Here is a 14,295-nt window from a genome sequence, read left to right on the forward strand (position 1 = left end):
TGATTTCATTTTTTTTTAAATCCTTTGAAAATGCTTAATATGTATAAGAAACAAAGAAAGGATAGATGCTTTTGTGTTTTAATCGCATTCAAATTAAAATGTTTTGGACATATACTGTACTGTTTTAAAAAAAATTATACACAGTAATTAACAGACAACTGATTGTCTTTTTAACCTGCCCACTGAAAATCCATTTTCCCCCTATGAATTCAACATGTAACATCCAAGATTTTCATTTCAATTGTTTATTAATTTATTATATTGTGCTGCAAATACATATTAATTCTTTACAAGCATGGCAGCCATGAAATATCACAGGATGAAACTGCTGGAGCATCACTATATTCTTACCACAATGTGGTTAATTTAGGTAGGTTAAAACAACTGCTCAGTTCCTGTTTTTATTAGAAATAAGGTCACCAAATTGCCAAAAACAATTAAACTGTTCTACTCATTCAGATATGTGTGCTTATGTTTTGTGCACCCTGGAAGAACGTTATATTAGCAAATCCCTTATTAAATTGCATGGATAGCAGACTTGTCCACGGGAAGAATTTAACACTGAACCATTCCTCCTGTGGTGTCATATGGCGTTTTTTTTTTTTCAATGAGGTTTTCAGAATGCATTTGAAGGGTGATGATATATGTTTCCTCTCCTCGCATAAAGTAACGTTAATGTGATGTTATAAACCTGTATTTACATTGTAAAATGAAATGACCAGCAAAGGAAAGGCATTAGTGATATATTTTGTTTTTTAGGGTAACTGTCACCCCATACTTAAAATCCACTCTAACCAAAGTAGGCAAATTTGCCTTACGAGTATGAAATACCTGTAATGACTATTTTACCATTTCATAGACAGACAGGCAGGCAGACAGACAAATAATCTGTCAGACAGACAGGTGGAGTGAGATCTGTTTTTCTTCTGCTAATTTCGTATTCAACCATACCTACAGGCACTAAGGATATTCAAAGCGCTTACAAATTCAGTGACCGAAATTTCCATGAGGAGGACTTATTTCAGTTAGACAACAAGCTAACATATTCATTCAAGCTGATATCTGAATCTCTTTTCGGTATTGTACTGGGTCATGTTTCATGTTATATGGAAATTGCATTGATAATGACACATTCCTCCCACCAGCCAAACACTTTATAACTAGTCTTTTAATCACTCCATTTTATATAGAAGTAGCACTTCGTAAAATGAGTTTAAAAAAAGCATAAGACATGGTTTTATCACTTCGGCAGGGTTTGGGACTTGAGACCTTGAGTGTTAATATGTATTTCTGTATTTCCTGTACACCCACCAAAGAAGTCTTGTGGTAAAAGGGAAAAACATAAACCGCAGTGCCAGTAAAACCATCTATTAAACTTCAAACAAAAATAAAATTCTTTTGAGGAAGTCTAACATCAGGTCAACAGAGTTAAACTAGTTTATTTTAAAAGAAAGAAAAAAATACGAAACAAAAAGCAGTCTTTTTTTACACTAGCAATTATTAAATTTATACAACCATTCAGTCTGCATTACATAAAGAAATAGTTCTACATCTTTGTTTCTTTCATATTTTTGGTACTCTGAATTATACATACAAATAACAAATACAGGAACTTGTTCACAATGCATATACTGTAGGCCAGGAAAATGTCTTTCAAAAAATCCTTATTGGCAATATCTGTGTTAACACCGATTGCCTGGAACTGATAGTACTTCCTATTTGGAGGCCCACAGCCTGGATGATTGATCTGTCTACAAGTTTAATGCATCAAACAACTTCCGCCAGTGAATGAGCAGATCTGGCAGTTTTGTCCACTACTTTCATGAAGAGGGGGTGTAGGTAGCCTCCTATCAGTTCTCTCCCATTCTGATGTTTCCTTTTGTTTTCATCTGAAGTCATTCGTACCCTTCTTATAGCTGCCCACAGGCCTTTAAAAAGTCTTCATTAAATGTACTGTATTTCATACAATTTGTACAAATATATTCAAAGTTCATCTCCTTATTTCACAGTACAAGGGGCCCTGTTTAACAGGGTGAGAAGTCTACATAAGGTTAAAAAATGGCTTATACACAAATGGAATCCAGATTCAGTGGTTGAGAATACATAGACACCACAGTGAGCTCCATTAAGAGTGGTATCTGTTTTTGAGGATTGAAAGCTTTCTCAGGGCAGAACTTTTTCAGTCTTTTAGGCTTTCAGTTTCGAGAAATACACTTTACAAAAAGGCTTTCATCTTGTGAGTTTCCTGCAAGCAGTCTAACCCATGGCAGTGACCATACTGGAGGGATGGTGAGGTGCAAATGGCAAACTCGATGAAGGGTGCATTGGCGTTGGAGTTGTCAGCATGTGACCGGAGTGGGTGAAAGGAGGAATGTGACTGATGGAGGACATGTGTCTGGAGAGAGCAGCGGGGCTGAATGAGCTGTTCTTGTCCATGAGACTCTTGGAGAACTCATCCATACTGTCATGCGACTTTTTGCTCTTCTTTGATTTGCTGGACATCTTTCGGTTTCTGGTTTGGATACCTTCCTTCTTCATGGTCAGTGGTCTGTTGATCTACAGAAAGAGACACAGGACATACAGAATGGGTTATTTAAAAAAAACATTCAAGCGGCTCATCAGTACAGACAATTATGCTACATCTTTCAGAAGGAGGCCTAAATTTCTAAATTTCTGTTATATGAAAGAAAATAATTTTAGAATTGAGGGCTCTTTGCAGAGCGGAGAAATTGCCTGGGATATGGTTTCAGAAACACTGTTTCAAAATATTATCATTAGAGATTAACAAACCAGACTATAGTTAGTATGTATTCCCTTTTAATACAAACTATTTTATTTTGCCTTCGGAACATTGCAGTTCTAAGTTTAACCCCACTATGAGCCATACAAGTTCAAGAGAGGAAAAAGAAAGTAGTTTTGATCCACTTATGATATTCTCGGAGGAAAACGCACCTTATTAGAAATAAAAAATCCACATGAGCCATTTTCCAAATTTATACAAGATAGCAAGGATGTGTAATACTGGTCCATTATGGAATAAAATTTAGCTTATTCAATTGCACAGGAACCACATTCTTTATGTCAGGCCGAATCAATGTAAGCCAGGATTTAGATGCAGGTTTCCTAATATCGGGCCAGTTCTTGAAACCCAGCTAACAAAAGGCTCAGCTGCACAGGCAGAGTACAGGACCAGCCATGGATACATGAGCTCTGATCTCAGATCTATAACACCAGTTTGTTTTTCTGGATATTTATGCCGTATTCGGTGAGTGATCAATTAAGGTTTCTGATTACCAGGCTGATTATCATCAGTCAGTACTATAATGAAACTGATAATAAAAGAGGGTGGATAAAGTTAATAGTGTATGAAAATGACTATACACTATAGATTTTATTAATCTTAAATATGGCATACAATATGGGCGAAAGTTGCCATACACAAGTCAGTGCTGCTCCTTCCTGCCTGAAACATTCCAGCATTACTCTGTCAGACACAATTTAGATGTATTACAAAACATCTAGATACTTTACTGTATTTGCTATCCTGCCTCCTGAAACTTATACAGTAAGAATAGAAGTCTCCAGCTGAAACTATTTCTAAAACAGGGTGAGGTCTGTCCACCAGGTTTTGAATATGTTAGATATACCAGATATGTCCCATTTGGCCAAAAGTTGTGACAATCCCCTGAATAAAGTATAAATATTCACACAGCCATCCATCCATCTTGCAACGGCTTTATCCAATACAGTTTTTCACAGCCAAAGAGTATTGACTGAAGTGATTTTGAGATGATCACTCTATCATACATGGACCTTTCTTATTTCTGTATACCTGTTTAAACTTTCTTAATACTGAATGGTATGTAAAACCACTGCAAAACATTCTGAAAAAAATATAGATTGACGTTTGTCATCTTAAGAAGGTATAACATAGGGAAATAGTCTTTACACATACGGTACTTCTCTTTTTCCTGCCTTAACTTCACTTCTATAATTTCCAGTTTTATTGTATACACAAATTAATAATCTGCAAGTAACTTCAAAATACTCTCAGGTATACTGTTTTGTCCACAACTGTCTTATTAAGTGGCATTTTTGGCAGTTAAACCAGACTTTAATTAATTTAATTAACTTTCAATTATATTGATATAAAGCATCTGAAATGTATCTTGACGCTCGCCTCTAATACACAACACATTTTCAAATTTTACCACATTATACAGATTAAAGTTTTAAAATCCCTCTTGATTCTACATCTCTTTAATTATGTAAATTAGTAACATGGAAATATACTTGTCAGAGTGAAACTTTTTTCACAGAATTCCACAGGGCCAATACAATCATAGTACCTCACAGAACATATCCTGTTTTATTCTTTCAAATTATAGAACTGGGTATGGTTGTTTTGTGGGTTGAGATCTTTTTGCAATATTTAGGATATTTGTACATCTTTACACTGAAAAAACACTCCCTTTCCACCTAATGTGGTATCTCTTAGGAGTACAATTTAAGTCCTAAGGGCTTTGAAACAGAGTCACTTAGAAACTGCCTCCATGTCAATGTCTCCAGGGGTTTCTCTAACTTTCCACCTGAATTTTCTTTTACCTTAAAGTTCATACCATTTTGAAAGGAATCTGAGAACCAGCTGCAACTATCATGTAAATATGGCTAAAGGTTTCTCTTTACTTACGTAGTATGTAGAATTATGCACTTCTATGTACTCAAAAACTTCTTAATTCCACTCCTTGTTTTTATCATCTCTGGTGATATATAGCTGCAGTTGTGTTTTCCTGTAATGTATTAATGTAACTTTTCTCTTCTGTATTTGTAAAAATCCCTCATATGATACATGCAAGATGCCATGATGCTTATTATTAAGTCGTGAACACAGGTGTTTGTACACATTTTTCTATTTTGCAAAACTGAAGTAGACGTTTCATGTACGTAGATTCAACAAGGACTAATATGGAATTGATTTAAAAACTTTAGATTTAAATTTAAATTTAAATCTTCTTGCACCTTTTATAAAACATTGAAGAATTACGAAGTGCCTAAAATCTCTCATTTCGAAATAACACAAACATTAAGAAATACTTAAATAATATTCAATGACACCATGAGTTCCTCCTATAAATCTTTCCGAAATCACCCGAACTAAAAGCAAAATCATTTGAAAGCTTTCGAATTGCGAGGCAATCCAAAGCGAATACTGCTTATACATGGCAATTTCGACAGGAAACACAGATAAAAGTTGATTATAGCCCTTCGGGTCCAAATACTACCCTTACTTCAACCTTCAACCGTTCCCGATATCATATAAGTACTAACTCAAACACAAAGCTATTGTTTTGATTTAGGTGTCTTTCTTTTGAATGCAAAGCACAGGGTTGTTGTAAGAGACCCCTGTGTCATATAACTGATTTTTGTAACACATCAGCTGAAGAAGATGAGCCCCTGGAGATTTCGCAGGCAGGAATCGAAAATATGATGTGGGAAGCGGTGAAACCACTTATAATCCCCAAACACCACATGGTTATTACTGCTCAAATGTTCTTCTCTTTTTTTACTTTTGATTATATCCTTTTAATAATAGACGGTCTTGAAGAATAAAATAAATGCATACATATGTTCAGCTGTTACTTGGCATCATAAATGTGTTTAACATTTGAACCGGTGTTCCATATATTTACTAAATCATACGGCTTTCGATTGGTAATTAACTTCAAAGAATGTTTCTTAAGCAAGAGGCACAGTAATCTTTACATGGCAGAACCAAAAATAAAATATACAAACTATCATCCACAAAAGATTAAATAGGTTAGTACATTTCTTATTATTGTAATGTAAAAGCATCTGTATAAGCTTACATTGTGCAACTTGAAATAAAGTCCACAAGCATTACAGACTGGATCTCCGTTCGCATTTCTCCTCCAGAGTGTTGTAGTGGTGGTCTGACAATTTGCACAAGACGTTCCTGCCCGTCTAGCTGCAGACTGGAAAAGAAAGCAAAAGACGCAATCAAATTAAGATCTTAAATTAAAAAATGATAAAAAGACATAAAAAACAGCTGTGAACGTTCTGTGTTATCAAGAATAAAAACTTGCTAACTAGCTTTGAGAAATCCAAACTCAAAAGCTGTAACGCTGTGATTTGCGTCTAAACATAAAGTCTTAACATAAATATTCATACTTGCAATCTTTAAATGTAAACATTTATATAATACATGAAAGCGGAAGCTTAAAATAAAATCTGTTAAATCTTATTTAATTACGTCGTCAAACAGCTACAGCCAAAAATAAGGAGTGGTGTGTACTTTGTCATTACTGCACTGAAAGGCTTAGGCCGTTCTAACAGTTTACATTTTTTGTTCTTAATGCTCTGCGAAGAACATACTGATTTGTCATCTTCTGTTCTGCTACTGCGGTATTCATAAAGCTTTTCACGTCGTTTATATTGTCTCTTCGTCAAAAGAAGGCAGAAATGCAAGGGTACCAGAGTTCAGGGAAACGTGTATTCATAATATTGTTTCAACTATTAGAGGGAATATGTATTATACTACTGAAGTAAAATGATGGGGGAATGAAAACGAATAAAAATGAAATAAAAAGGTGAAGAAACGAAATCATTCACACAAAAGTAGCAAAATATTTCAAAAGGGCTAAGCACATATATTTGCGCAGATATCGAGTTATCGCTGAAAACAAACAAAAGACAAAGATAAGAAGCCTTGATTGATTTGTTACTTTTTAACACCCTGAAGAGTTACCATATCAAACCTAGCCAACAGTAGCTTACGTCCATTGTAGACTCGCCTTCTGACACTTTTTATAAATATGCTGTAATCTAAGTCGTGGCGCAACTAAATATCTAAAGGATATACAGTACACCTAATTACAGCAAACCAAGAACGTCAAACGCTTATTACACTATGAAGGTATAGCACAGGCTATCGATATCCTGATTTAATTTTTCGTTGTGTTTGTTTGTTTTGGGGGGTGATTAATAGTTTAGTTTTGGCAAAACGTGGCGGTAGAAAACGAATAAACGCACACTTTCCAGCTACTATGCCTGGTCTTCTGTTTTGGTCGTTTTTTTTTTCGTTTTAGCAACCTGAGTTAATTCCTGTTCTATGAGAACAATCTCAAGTCGCGACTCCTGCGCCCTCATTGGTCCATGCTCTGATTTCTTCTGTAGTCATCTTAATGTTTGGGCTGGGGAAGCGGGGATGTTGTTAAAAAAGACTTATCTCCCCAGCTCAGATATCCGGCAGGTTTTTCCTAGGAAGTCGGGTTTTCACATTAGAGAAAAGGGGAGAGAGGAGATACTAGCTGACAAAATGGAAGCCTTGCGAACATTCCCCTGCCTAGAAAGTTTTTTTTCCCCTTTTTTTTAACAAGGCTGTGAAAGATGGGAATTCCATTACGGCTCGGTCATTAATTTCTGCATCTAAGAAAAGAGTTTAGTTTGGGAATAACACTGGGCAAGGCTACATAATTAGTAAATAAAAACGGATTCTCTCCAAAACCGTTGTTTAAAATGTTTTGAATAGGTCTGCATTAAATGAAAATGAATTTTAAAAAGCATGGATTTTATTTATGTAGGTGATGATGAATATGATCAGTAGGCCATTATTAACATCGCAAACAACTGTTTGATGTTGTAGTTTTTTTTTTCTTCATCATTTTCATCGAGAAAGTATGTTCATTTATTTCGATTAATAGATCATAGTGTGCTGGATATTTCACTTAGTTACCTGCTCACTTTGATTATGCGATATTAGCAGTTAACATTCAACTTAGGTTGCGTTAACGCGTAACTAGTGCATTAAAAATAGCCAGCACATCTAACTGAAATAAAAGGTGATCACTTTCTTAGAATGGTTTTTATTTTATTGTAAGAGGATGATTATGAAAAATTAAACAATATAAACTTTAAGCATTTAATGGAAAAAAAATCTGCAGATCTGAAAGAAACAAGACCTTTAGTTGGCGTGCCAATTTCCTGCAGTAAATACTTCTCCCTGGGTAGAGAAAGAGAAAGAAACGGTGTTTTATCAATAGTGTCTGAACATACCAGCCTTCTCTTGGGTTTGATGAGGGGTCGATTCTGCCCGTTCATTTTGTGATAGAGTCCGCAGGCGTTACACAAATAGTGACCAGTGCCATCTCGCCTCCAGAGAGGGGTAGAAGTCGCTCCACAGTTTACACACTCTCTACCTTCTGAAATCAAAGACAATATGCACATATATGTATAGATAGCTATTGCGTTTCTCTTGTTAAAGTATTATGGCTTATGACATTTTTCTGTGAAATGCCTATTGCATTGTTCGATAACATTAAAATCATGATTGATAATTATTTAGCCCCAAAGAACAGAATAACCTGCAATCATTATGTTCTAAACTATTTTACAATACATTCGTTCTTTCAAAGCCTTCATGCTATAGAGACCTAATCCCCCCCTGCGACAAATATATATATACCTTATTGAGTTCCACATGTGTAAAACAGTCGGACAACACCACAAAACATGTAATATCACATTACTGGTCTCCCTTCATAAGCACAAACTGATATAAGCATTTTACATTGTAAAATATTAGCTCTTTTCTTTTAGCCTTTTCAGTACATAATAGACTCTGGTATTTACATGCTCAAAGCCGTTTATTTCTGAAAACAACTTAATATTCTTTCTTTTCCTCCCTCCTTCTCACACCTTCATTCAAGAACAGACATTAAAACGTATCTAAATAATCCTGTCAAAAACAAACCTCATATAAATGATAAATGGAAAAATATTAATTCATAATCTACTCAAAATTACAATTCAATAATCTATGGTGATTTAAATTCATTTACGCAAATCCCACCTACTGATCTCTTTAAAATTGCTTTTAAGATAGCCTACATATAATCTGGTCACACTGATGAACAAATGTCAAGTATCTTTCTAACATGTTAATTAACAGGGATCTTGTTTTGGGTAGGCCTTATAGTTGTGAGCTACTGTATCTAACCACTGAAACTGAAACAAAAGACTCGGGTTGCTTTTCTTGAACTAAAATTATTTGAAAGCATACATGTTCAGAGTATATTACACGTTACCGGTACACGCATGACCTAAGAACCGTTTTTAACAAGATATACTGCCTTTGACTTCTGCTGTGTTGGCATGGGAAAGATACGCAAAGAAATCAGAGGAACACGGGGAAATATGTCCTTCGTGTTTTTTTTTTAAGAAATACAATACTATACATTCCTTTATAATGAAGTGTTTAAAAAATACTACAGGTTTAGTGTTGCGCAAATCGTGTTCGGTGCTCAGGATTACAAACCACAACGTCCACCTAGGTTTCTTTTTTAGGCTATTTTTACACAGCCCAACAAGGAAGAACTACTTAAAAAATCAGTTGCGACGTTTTAGCTGCTCCTTGTAGATCACATCAAATTTAATTTAGTCTAATGTAGGTTGCAAATGGTAATGACGGAAGACTGTGTTTCCGTGCCTATAATGCCATCCTTTCGGATTTTATTGGCAAAAATAAATCATAAATGCAGGCTTGCAAAGTCCATTGTCTTTTCAATTTAAGTGCTCTCAGGGGAATAATACCAATCGGCCTATTCTGACAAGTTGTCAAAAGGTAATGTTGTATTAGTGCAGTAAATGAGGCCAGCTTTGACATCAATATTTGGTTTATTTTAATAATATCTTTTAAATTATTGTGGATATTGTTTATATAAAATTTAGCTCTAAGGGTACTGCCCTATCATGGCTAGGGTTATTTCGTTATTCCTTTCAATACAACCGCATCCGGACTCTATCAAAGTTTCTGGCGCTACATAAACAATGCAACTGTCGCGTGCAGCAGTCTGAAAATAATTGGATTAGCTAAAACATATAAACTAAAGAGACACGGCTATGCACAGGCAGTCACAGAAAATGTCATTCTGAAAAGACGAAAACTGATCTCATCTGCCGAACACTTAGTCTTAGGGCGATCAGGGTTTTTTTTTTTTAAGCTTGCTGCTTCGTAATTAAGTTCATTGAACTCCAAGCAGCTTTAAGAGAAATTGCGTCGAAAAACTATCAGTTGGAAGTTAAGTTTTCAAATCTTTGTTTGTGTGTTTTAACAGGGTTCAGATATACGCTGACATTCTAATGTAAAGGCATACAGGCCTTTTTAGAAGTACGATATCAGAAAATAGATTCTACAGGATAAGTAGGATTCTAAACTCCGGCCTTGATTTTTCCACAATTAGCAGAAATGGACAATCCTGTATCTCATTTACTGTCAGAAGTTTAAAATATTTTAGAACCGTTCTTAACACTTATCTTAAACTGTGTGTGCTGAACCACAGTTATTCACTTAGAATGAATTATCTGAAATCTAAGCTTTCTGTGGATTTTATTTTTTTGTTTTATTTCGCCACATTAGGCAACAATTAATGCCGTTGCTTTACAAAGACACGTCAATCTGTGTACTTCTTCTATAGCTGTTTCAGATGTACCTGTTTAACCTGAATTTTCTAAGAAACACTGTTGTGACCATAACACTTCATTAAAGAGCAGCCAGTCTGGGGTGTTATGATGTGTATTTTACCCTTTACAAACTTAGGCCTGGCCTATTCTAAAGCACAAATGATGCGTGTAAAAGTGTCTTAACAAACCTGCCTTCAAAAGGGAATATCTCAACAATTACAAACTGTGTTCTCACATATTACATAGACTTAGCAAAAAAAAACAGTTAGGCACAGGGTACGTTTTTTTTTTTTAAAGGACTAGTATAGAAATTTAAGGGAAAAAAAACGCACGCCTACCTGAACAAGACCTTGTTTTTGGTCGTGTTTTGGAACCATAACTAGAAGATGACCCACCTATCAGGCTACTTGGTGGGAAGAGGCCAGGGCCGTACTCAGGGACATAAGAAGGGTAAGTTGCGATGGGGTGATGAGCAGATGATGCCCCGGCTCCTAGTGAGGCCATGCTGCTTCTGCTGTGAGCCGACTCCAACTTCATGGTGTCCGACAGGGCTACTTGGTATTTAATGCACTCTTTTTCCTCCTGACGGCTGGAGCTGCTTGAGCCCGGAGTGGAAATGGCCGGGTCTGGCGAGACATCTTTAGGAGGGGTCGGGGGAAAGGTGAAAAGGTGGGGACTGGAGTGGCCCGCTGACAGGGAAGAGGACGATGCCGGTGGGTAAACTGAGAGGGCTCCGGGGGAGCTGTGGTGGAGCGAAGTCTTGGGGAAGGGACTCAAGTTCCAGGGCGAAGTACTGTGGTGAGAGCCCAGAGCTTTGCTTCCATCCAGCCAGGACAGAGAGCCATGAAGAAGGGGTGGACGACAAACCTGACTACCTGAAAGTAAAACGAAGCAATGGTGTTAAAACACGTCTTTTTTTTTTCAGGTGAAAACTGTTAGAGGTTTCCAAAGCGTTTCTGTACTGTGAATTCGGTAGATACCTCATAGAAATACATCGAAGCGTGTAATCCATCAGGAAATCATCAAAGGAGCTAACTACTAGCTAATAAAGCGAAAATTATAGGAAAAGAGGTGTTTAGGATATTCTATATTTAGTAAACGATACGAATGACGAAGTAATGAAAGCGTATGTCGAGGCGATGTAAAAATGCGCTCAGTCCTAATATAATTTGTGCTTCTTACATTATGAACTATTAATCGTGGTATTACACTCTGTCATGGCCATCAATTTATTCCAAGATTAATGTTTTCGCGAAAATGAAGCATATTCGCAAGGTGTTTTGCCTACGTGCACGAGCACTGTCAAATAGTAAGCAGACGTGGGTGAAAAAAAAACGGTTTAAACTAAGCGGAAATAATAAAAAAGTGATGAGCATTCTGTTTTCTTTTTTCCTAAATACAATAACCCATTCCACAGATCCAAATGAGCATGATGTTTCTTAATAAACATATTAATTATTATATCAGAGTGTATGTGCATTTACTGGGGTTAGTATGTGTTAGTATGGATGTATTGAAACGTTTATGTTAAATAATCATCTTTTCGTCAGAAAAATACTACGCCATTTTACTAACAGGTAAAAGCTTACGTCTAGAAACAAATTGTTAAATCCTAAGCTAGCCGACCAGGAAAATTAACGTTTTTAACGTGGACATATACATTGCGTTTTACCACCGATCAAGAGGTCTTGTTTTTGTTTTTCAAGGAAACCAATGTAAAAATACATTTGCATCTATCCAAGTCGCCTGATACTGAAACTAACGTTTTTACAGGACCGACATGAGAAAGGGGGTCATGAATCACAATTCCGTTCAGGAAGTAATGTAAATAAATTTAAGCAATAGCTCTTCCGCAGTTATTTTCTTTCCAAGAACTAGTTTTATTTATTTTTGACCCTTCCGCATACATTTAACAGTCTACCAACAATTAATAGTAAACGACTAATTACACACTTCACAAAATTGTCAAGTAAAAAGCTACATGGCCCTTTCAACGGCATCTGCGGTACCCCGAGCTCTTCGTACTCTTTACAAAAGCTTTGACAATGGATTTTTAGTTTTAAATCAAGCAAAAATGAAACTTAGGTGCATACAGCAAAATCCCAAAACAACAATGTGCTTTTTCATTTTTGCGGAAACTTAGTTGTTTCAATGAAATTAGCACTTGTCATTGTCACTTAACCCTAAGAGGGCATTTAAAAAGTTCACTCAGCTGTTCCGAGTATCGAACCTTTTTTTTTTTAATTTTTTGGTTCGGTCCTCTTTTTTTCCTGACTATATCCACGTCAAGACAAAATGCATTCTTGTGAGAATTTCTCTTAATTTCAGAGTGAATCGTTAAAAAGTTGGACTTTATGCCATAAACTCAAAAATGCAGCGCAGTGATGCAATACAAAACCGTCACAGATAACCCACATTAAAACACCGTGGTAAGCTTTCAAAACTCTGTGGTAGGCAACTTGCAATTTTTACATGACCTGAATTTTTTAATAAAGCGTTGGATAACAACATTTTTCTATTAGTTTTCGGCAGGAATGCACTAAAGAAAAAAAAAGTAGAGGGGGATATGAAACTGAAAACAGACAGTAGCAGTAACTATGGTTTCATAAGACAGCGAAAGTTAGTAACTTAATTTTAGGTATAATTTAATAATCCATTGCTTACCGTGTGGGGGAGGTGGGTACCTCTGAACAGCTCTGACTGAGTTTCCGTAATATGGAGAGACATGGTTGCCTTGTCCGTCTATATTAAAAAGTACATCCACATCATCAGCGAGAGGGTACTGAGAGGGGTCCATGTAAGAGTGACTGAGGCCCGGGTGGTGTGAGTCTGGATGCTGTCCGTTCAGTACAGCTGGATGGTGATGGCTCATCCACCGGGGTTGATCCGCTGTAACTTCCATTGCTAATACCAAACTTTCATACACAAGGAAATTTAATAGTAATAGCACAGTAAAAAAAAACTGCAAATCAGTCCAATCTCATGCAGTGTTAAATCCACAGGTTTCTTCTTTTACATCAACGGTCTTTGGTCACCTGTAGACAAAAAAAAAGAAAAAAAACAATTTAGAAAGGTCATGCTAAATTGTAATTGCACGAATTTTTGTAATTCCTAATTAATAACCGTCCGCAAAACATATACAACTAATGTTTACAACACGAAATAGAACCCATTTAATGTACGCCGTTGTATAAAGTAACTTACGAGACTAGACAAGGGAAAAAAAAACGAAACAAAACTTTGTAACAATCCCACAGTCTCCAATTCACTTTTAAGTTTTCAACTTTTCTCACAACATGCAATATTCTACACACTCAACAAGTTGTTTCAGTAGGACCGACCTTGCCCGAAAGAGATGGGTCACTGCTAACTGACTCGAGTGAAGCTGAAACTGAACAAATCTGCGTGTTTATGCGTCGCAGCAACTCTCTCTCTCTCTCCCTCTCTCTCGGTCGCTCGCTCTCGCTCACTCTCCGTGTTTTTTTTACAGTGAAGGCATTCTTTCAGGATGGCGCCAGGCGGCTCAATGCATGCAGACAGCTGTGGCGCGACGCAACTTAAGGAGGGTCTACAGTGTCATCGAATGGGAGGGGCTAGCTCCGCACGGCCTAATTGAATAAAGGAGACCAGAAGAGGATGACCAAGGACGGGCACAAGTCTTTGCAAAAACTAATTCTTTTCAAATGCACCCTCTGTGTGTATATTTCCTAGACAGCTCTTCTGCCATCTTTATATAGTTCGTTGGATAATTCTAACTTGATTTTTTTTTACCATTTTCCCAAAGACCTGTTTTGTTCCAATCTGCTTACAGTAATG

The 14,295-nt window shown here is 36.4% G+C and overlaps 1 protein-coding gene across 4 annotated transcripts; it reads right to left on the minus strand.

Moving 5' to 3' along the window:
- Window positions 1–229: 229 nt before the first annotated feature.
- On the minus strand, window positions 230–14,002 carry gata3 (GATA binding protein 3). Of its 4 annotated transcripts, none has more exons than XM_088645350.1 (6): window positions 13,821–14,002; window positions 13,144–13,514; window positions 10,875–11,354; window positions 7,980–8,020; window positions 5,868–5,993; window positions 230–2,556 (listed from the first exon to the last, which is right to left on the minus strand). In XM_088645350.1, exons 2-6 carry the CDS (start codon window positions 13,379–13,381, stop codon window positions 2,257–2,259), a joined length of 1,185 nt encoding a protein of 394 aa, XP_088501476.1. In that variant the 5' UTR covers window positions 13,382–13,514; window positions 13,821–14,002; the 3' UTR covers window positions 230–2,256. The 4 variants fall into 4 exon arrangements, with proteins under 4 accessions (XP_088501476.1, XP_088501475.1, XP_088501474.1 ...); XM_088645349.1 differs by having other exon boundaries at window positions 10,818–11,354; XM_088645348.1 differs by lacking the exon at window positions 7,980–8,020 and adding an exon at window positions 8,074–8,219 and having other exon boundaries at window positions 13,821–14,000.
- Between the last annotated feature and the right edge of the window lie 293 nt (window positions 14,003–14,295).

Source organism: Lepisosteus platostomus, chromosome 9 (assembly GCF_059453375.1).
Source record: "Lepisosteus platostomus isolate fLepPlt1 chromosome 9, fLepPlt1.hap1, whole genome shotgun sequence".
Taxonomy (NCBI): domain Eukaryota; kingdom Metazoa; phylum Chordata; class Actinopteri; order Semionotiformes; family Lepisosteidae; genus Lepisosteus; species Lepisosteus platostomus.

Bases quoted from the DNA above. Each gene is read 5' to 3' on its own strand.
- gata3 (XM_088645347.1), bottom strand. From the start codon at position 13,381: ATGGAAGTTACAGCGGATCAACCCCGGTGGATGAGCCATCACCATCCA. The intron at 8,220-10,817 runs GTAGGCGTGCGT...CTTTGATTTCAG, and splicing joins AAAAACAAGGTCTTGTTCAG to AAGGTAGAGAGTGTGTAAAC. The intron at 2,557-5,867 runs GTAAGCTTATAC...CTCTTTCTGTAG, and splicing joins TTTATTTCAAGTTGCACAAT to ATCAACAGACCACTGACCAT.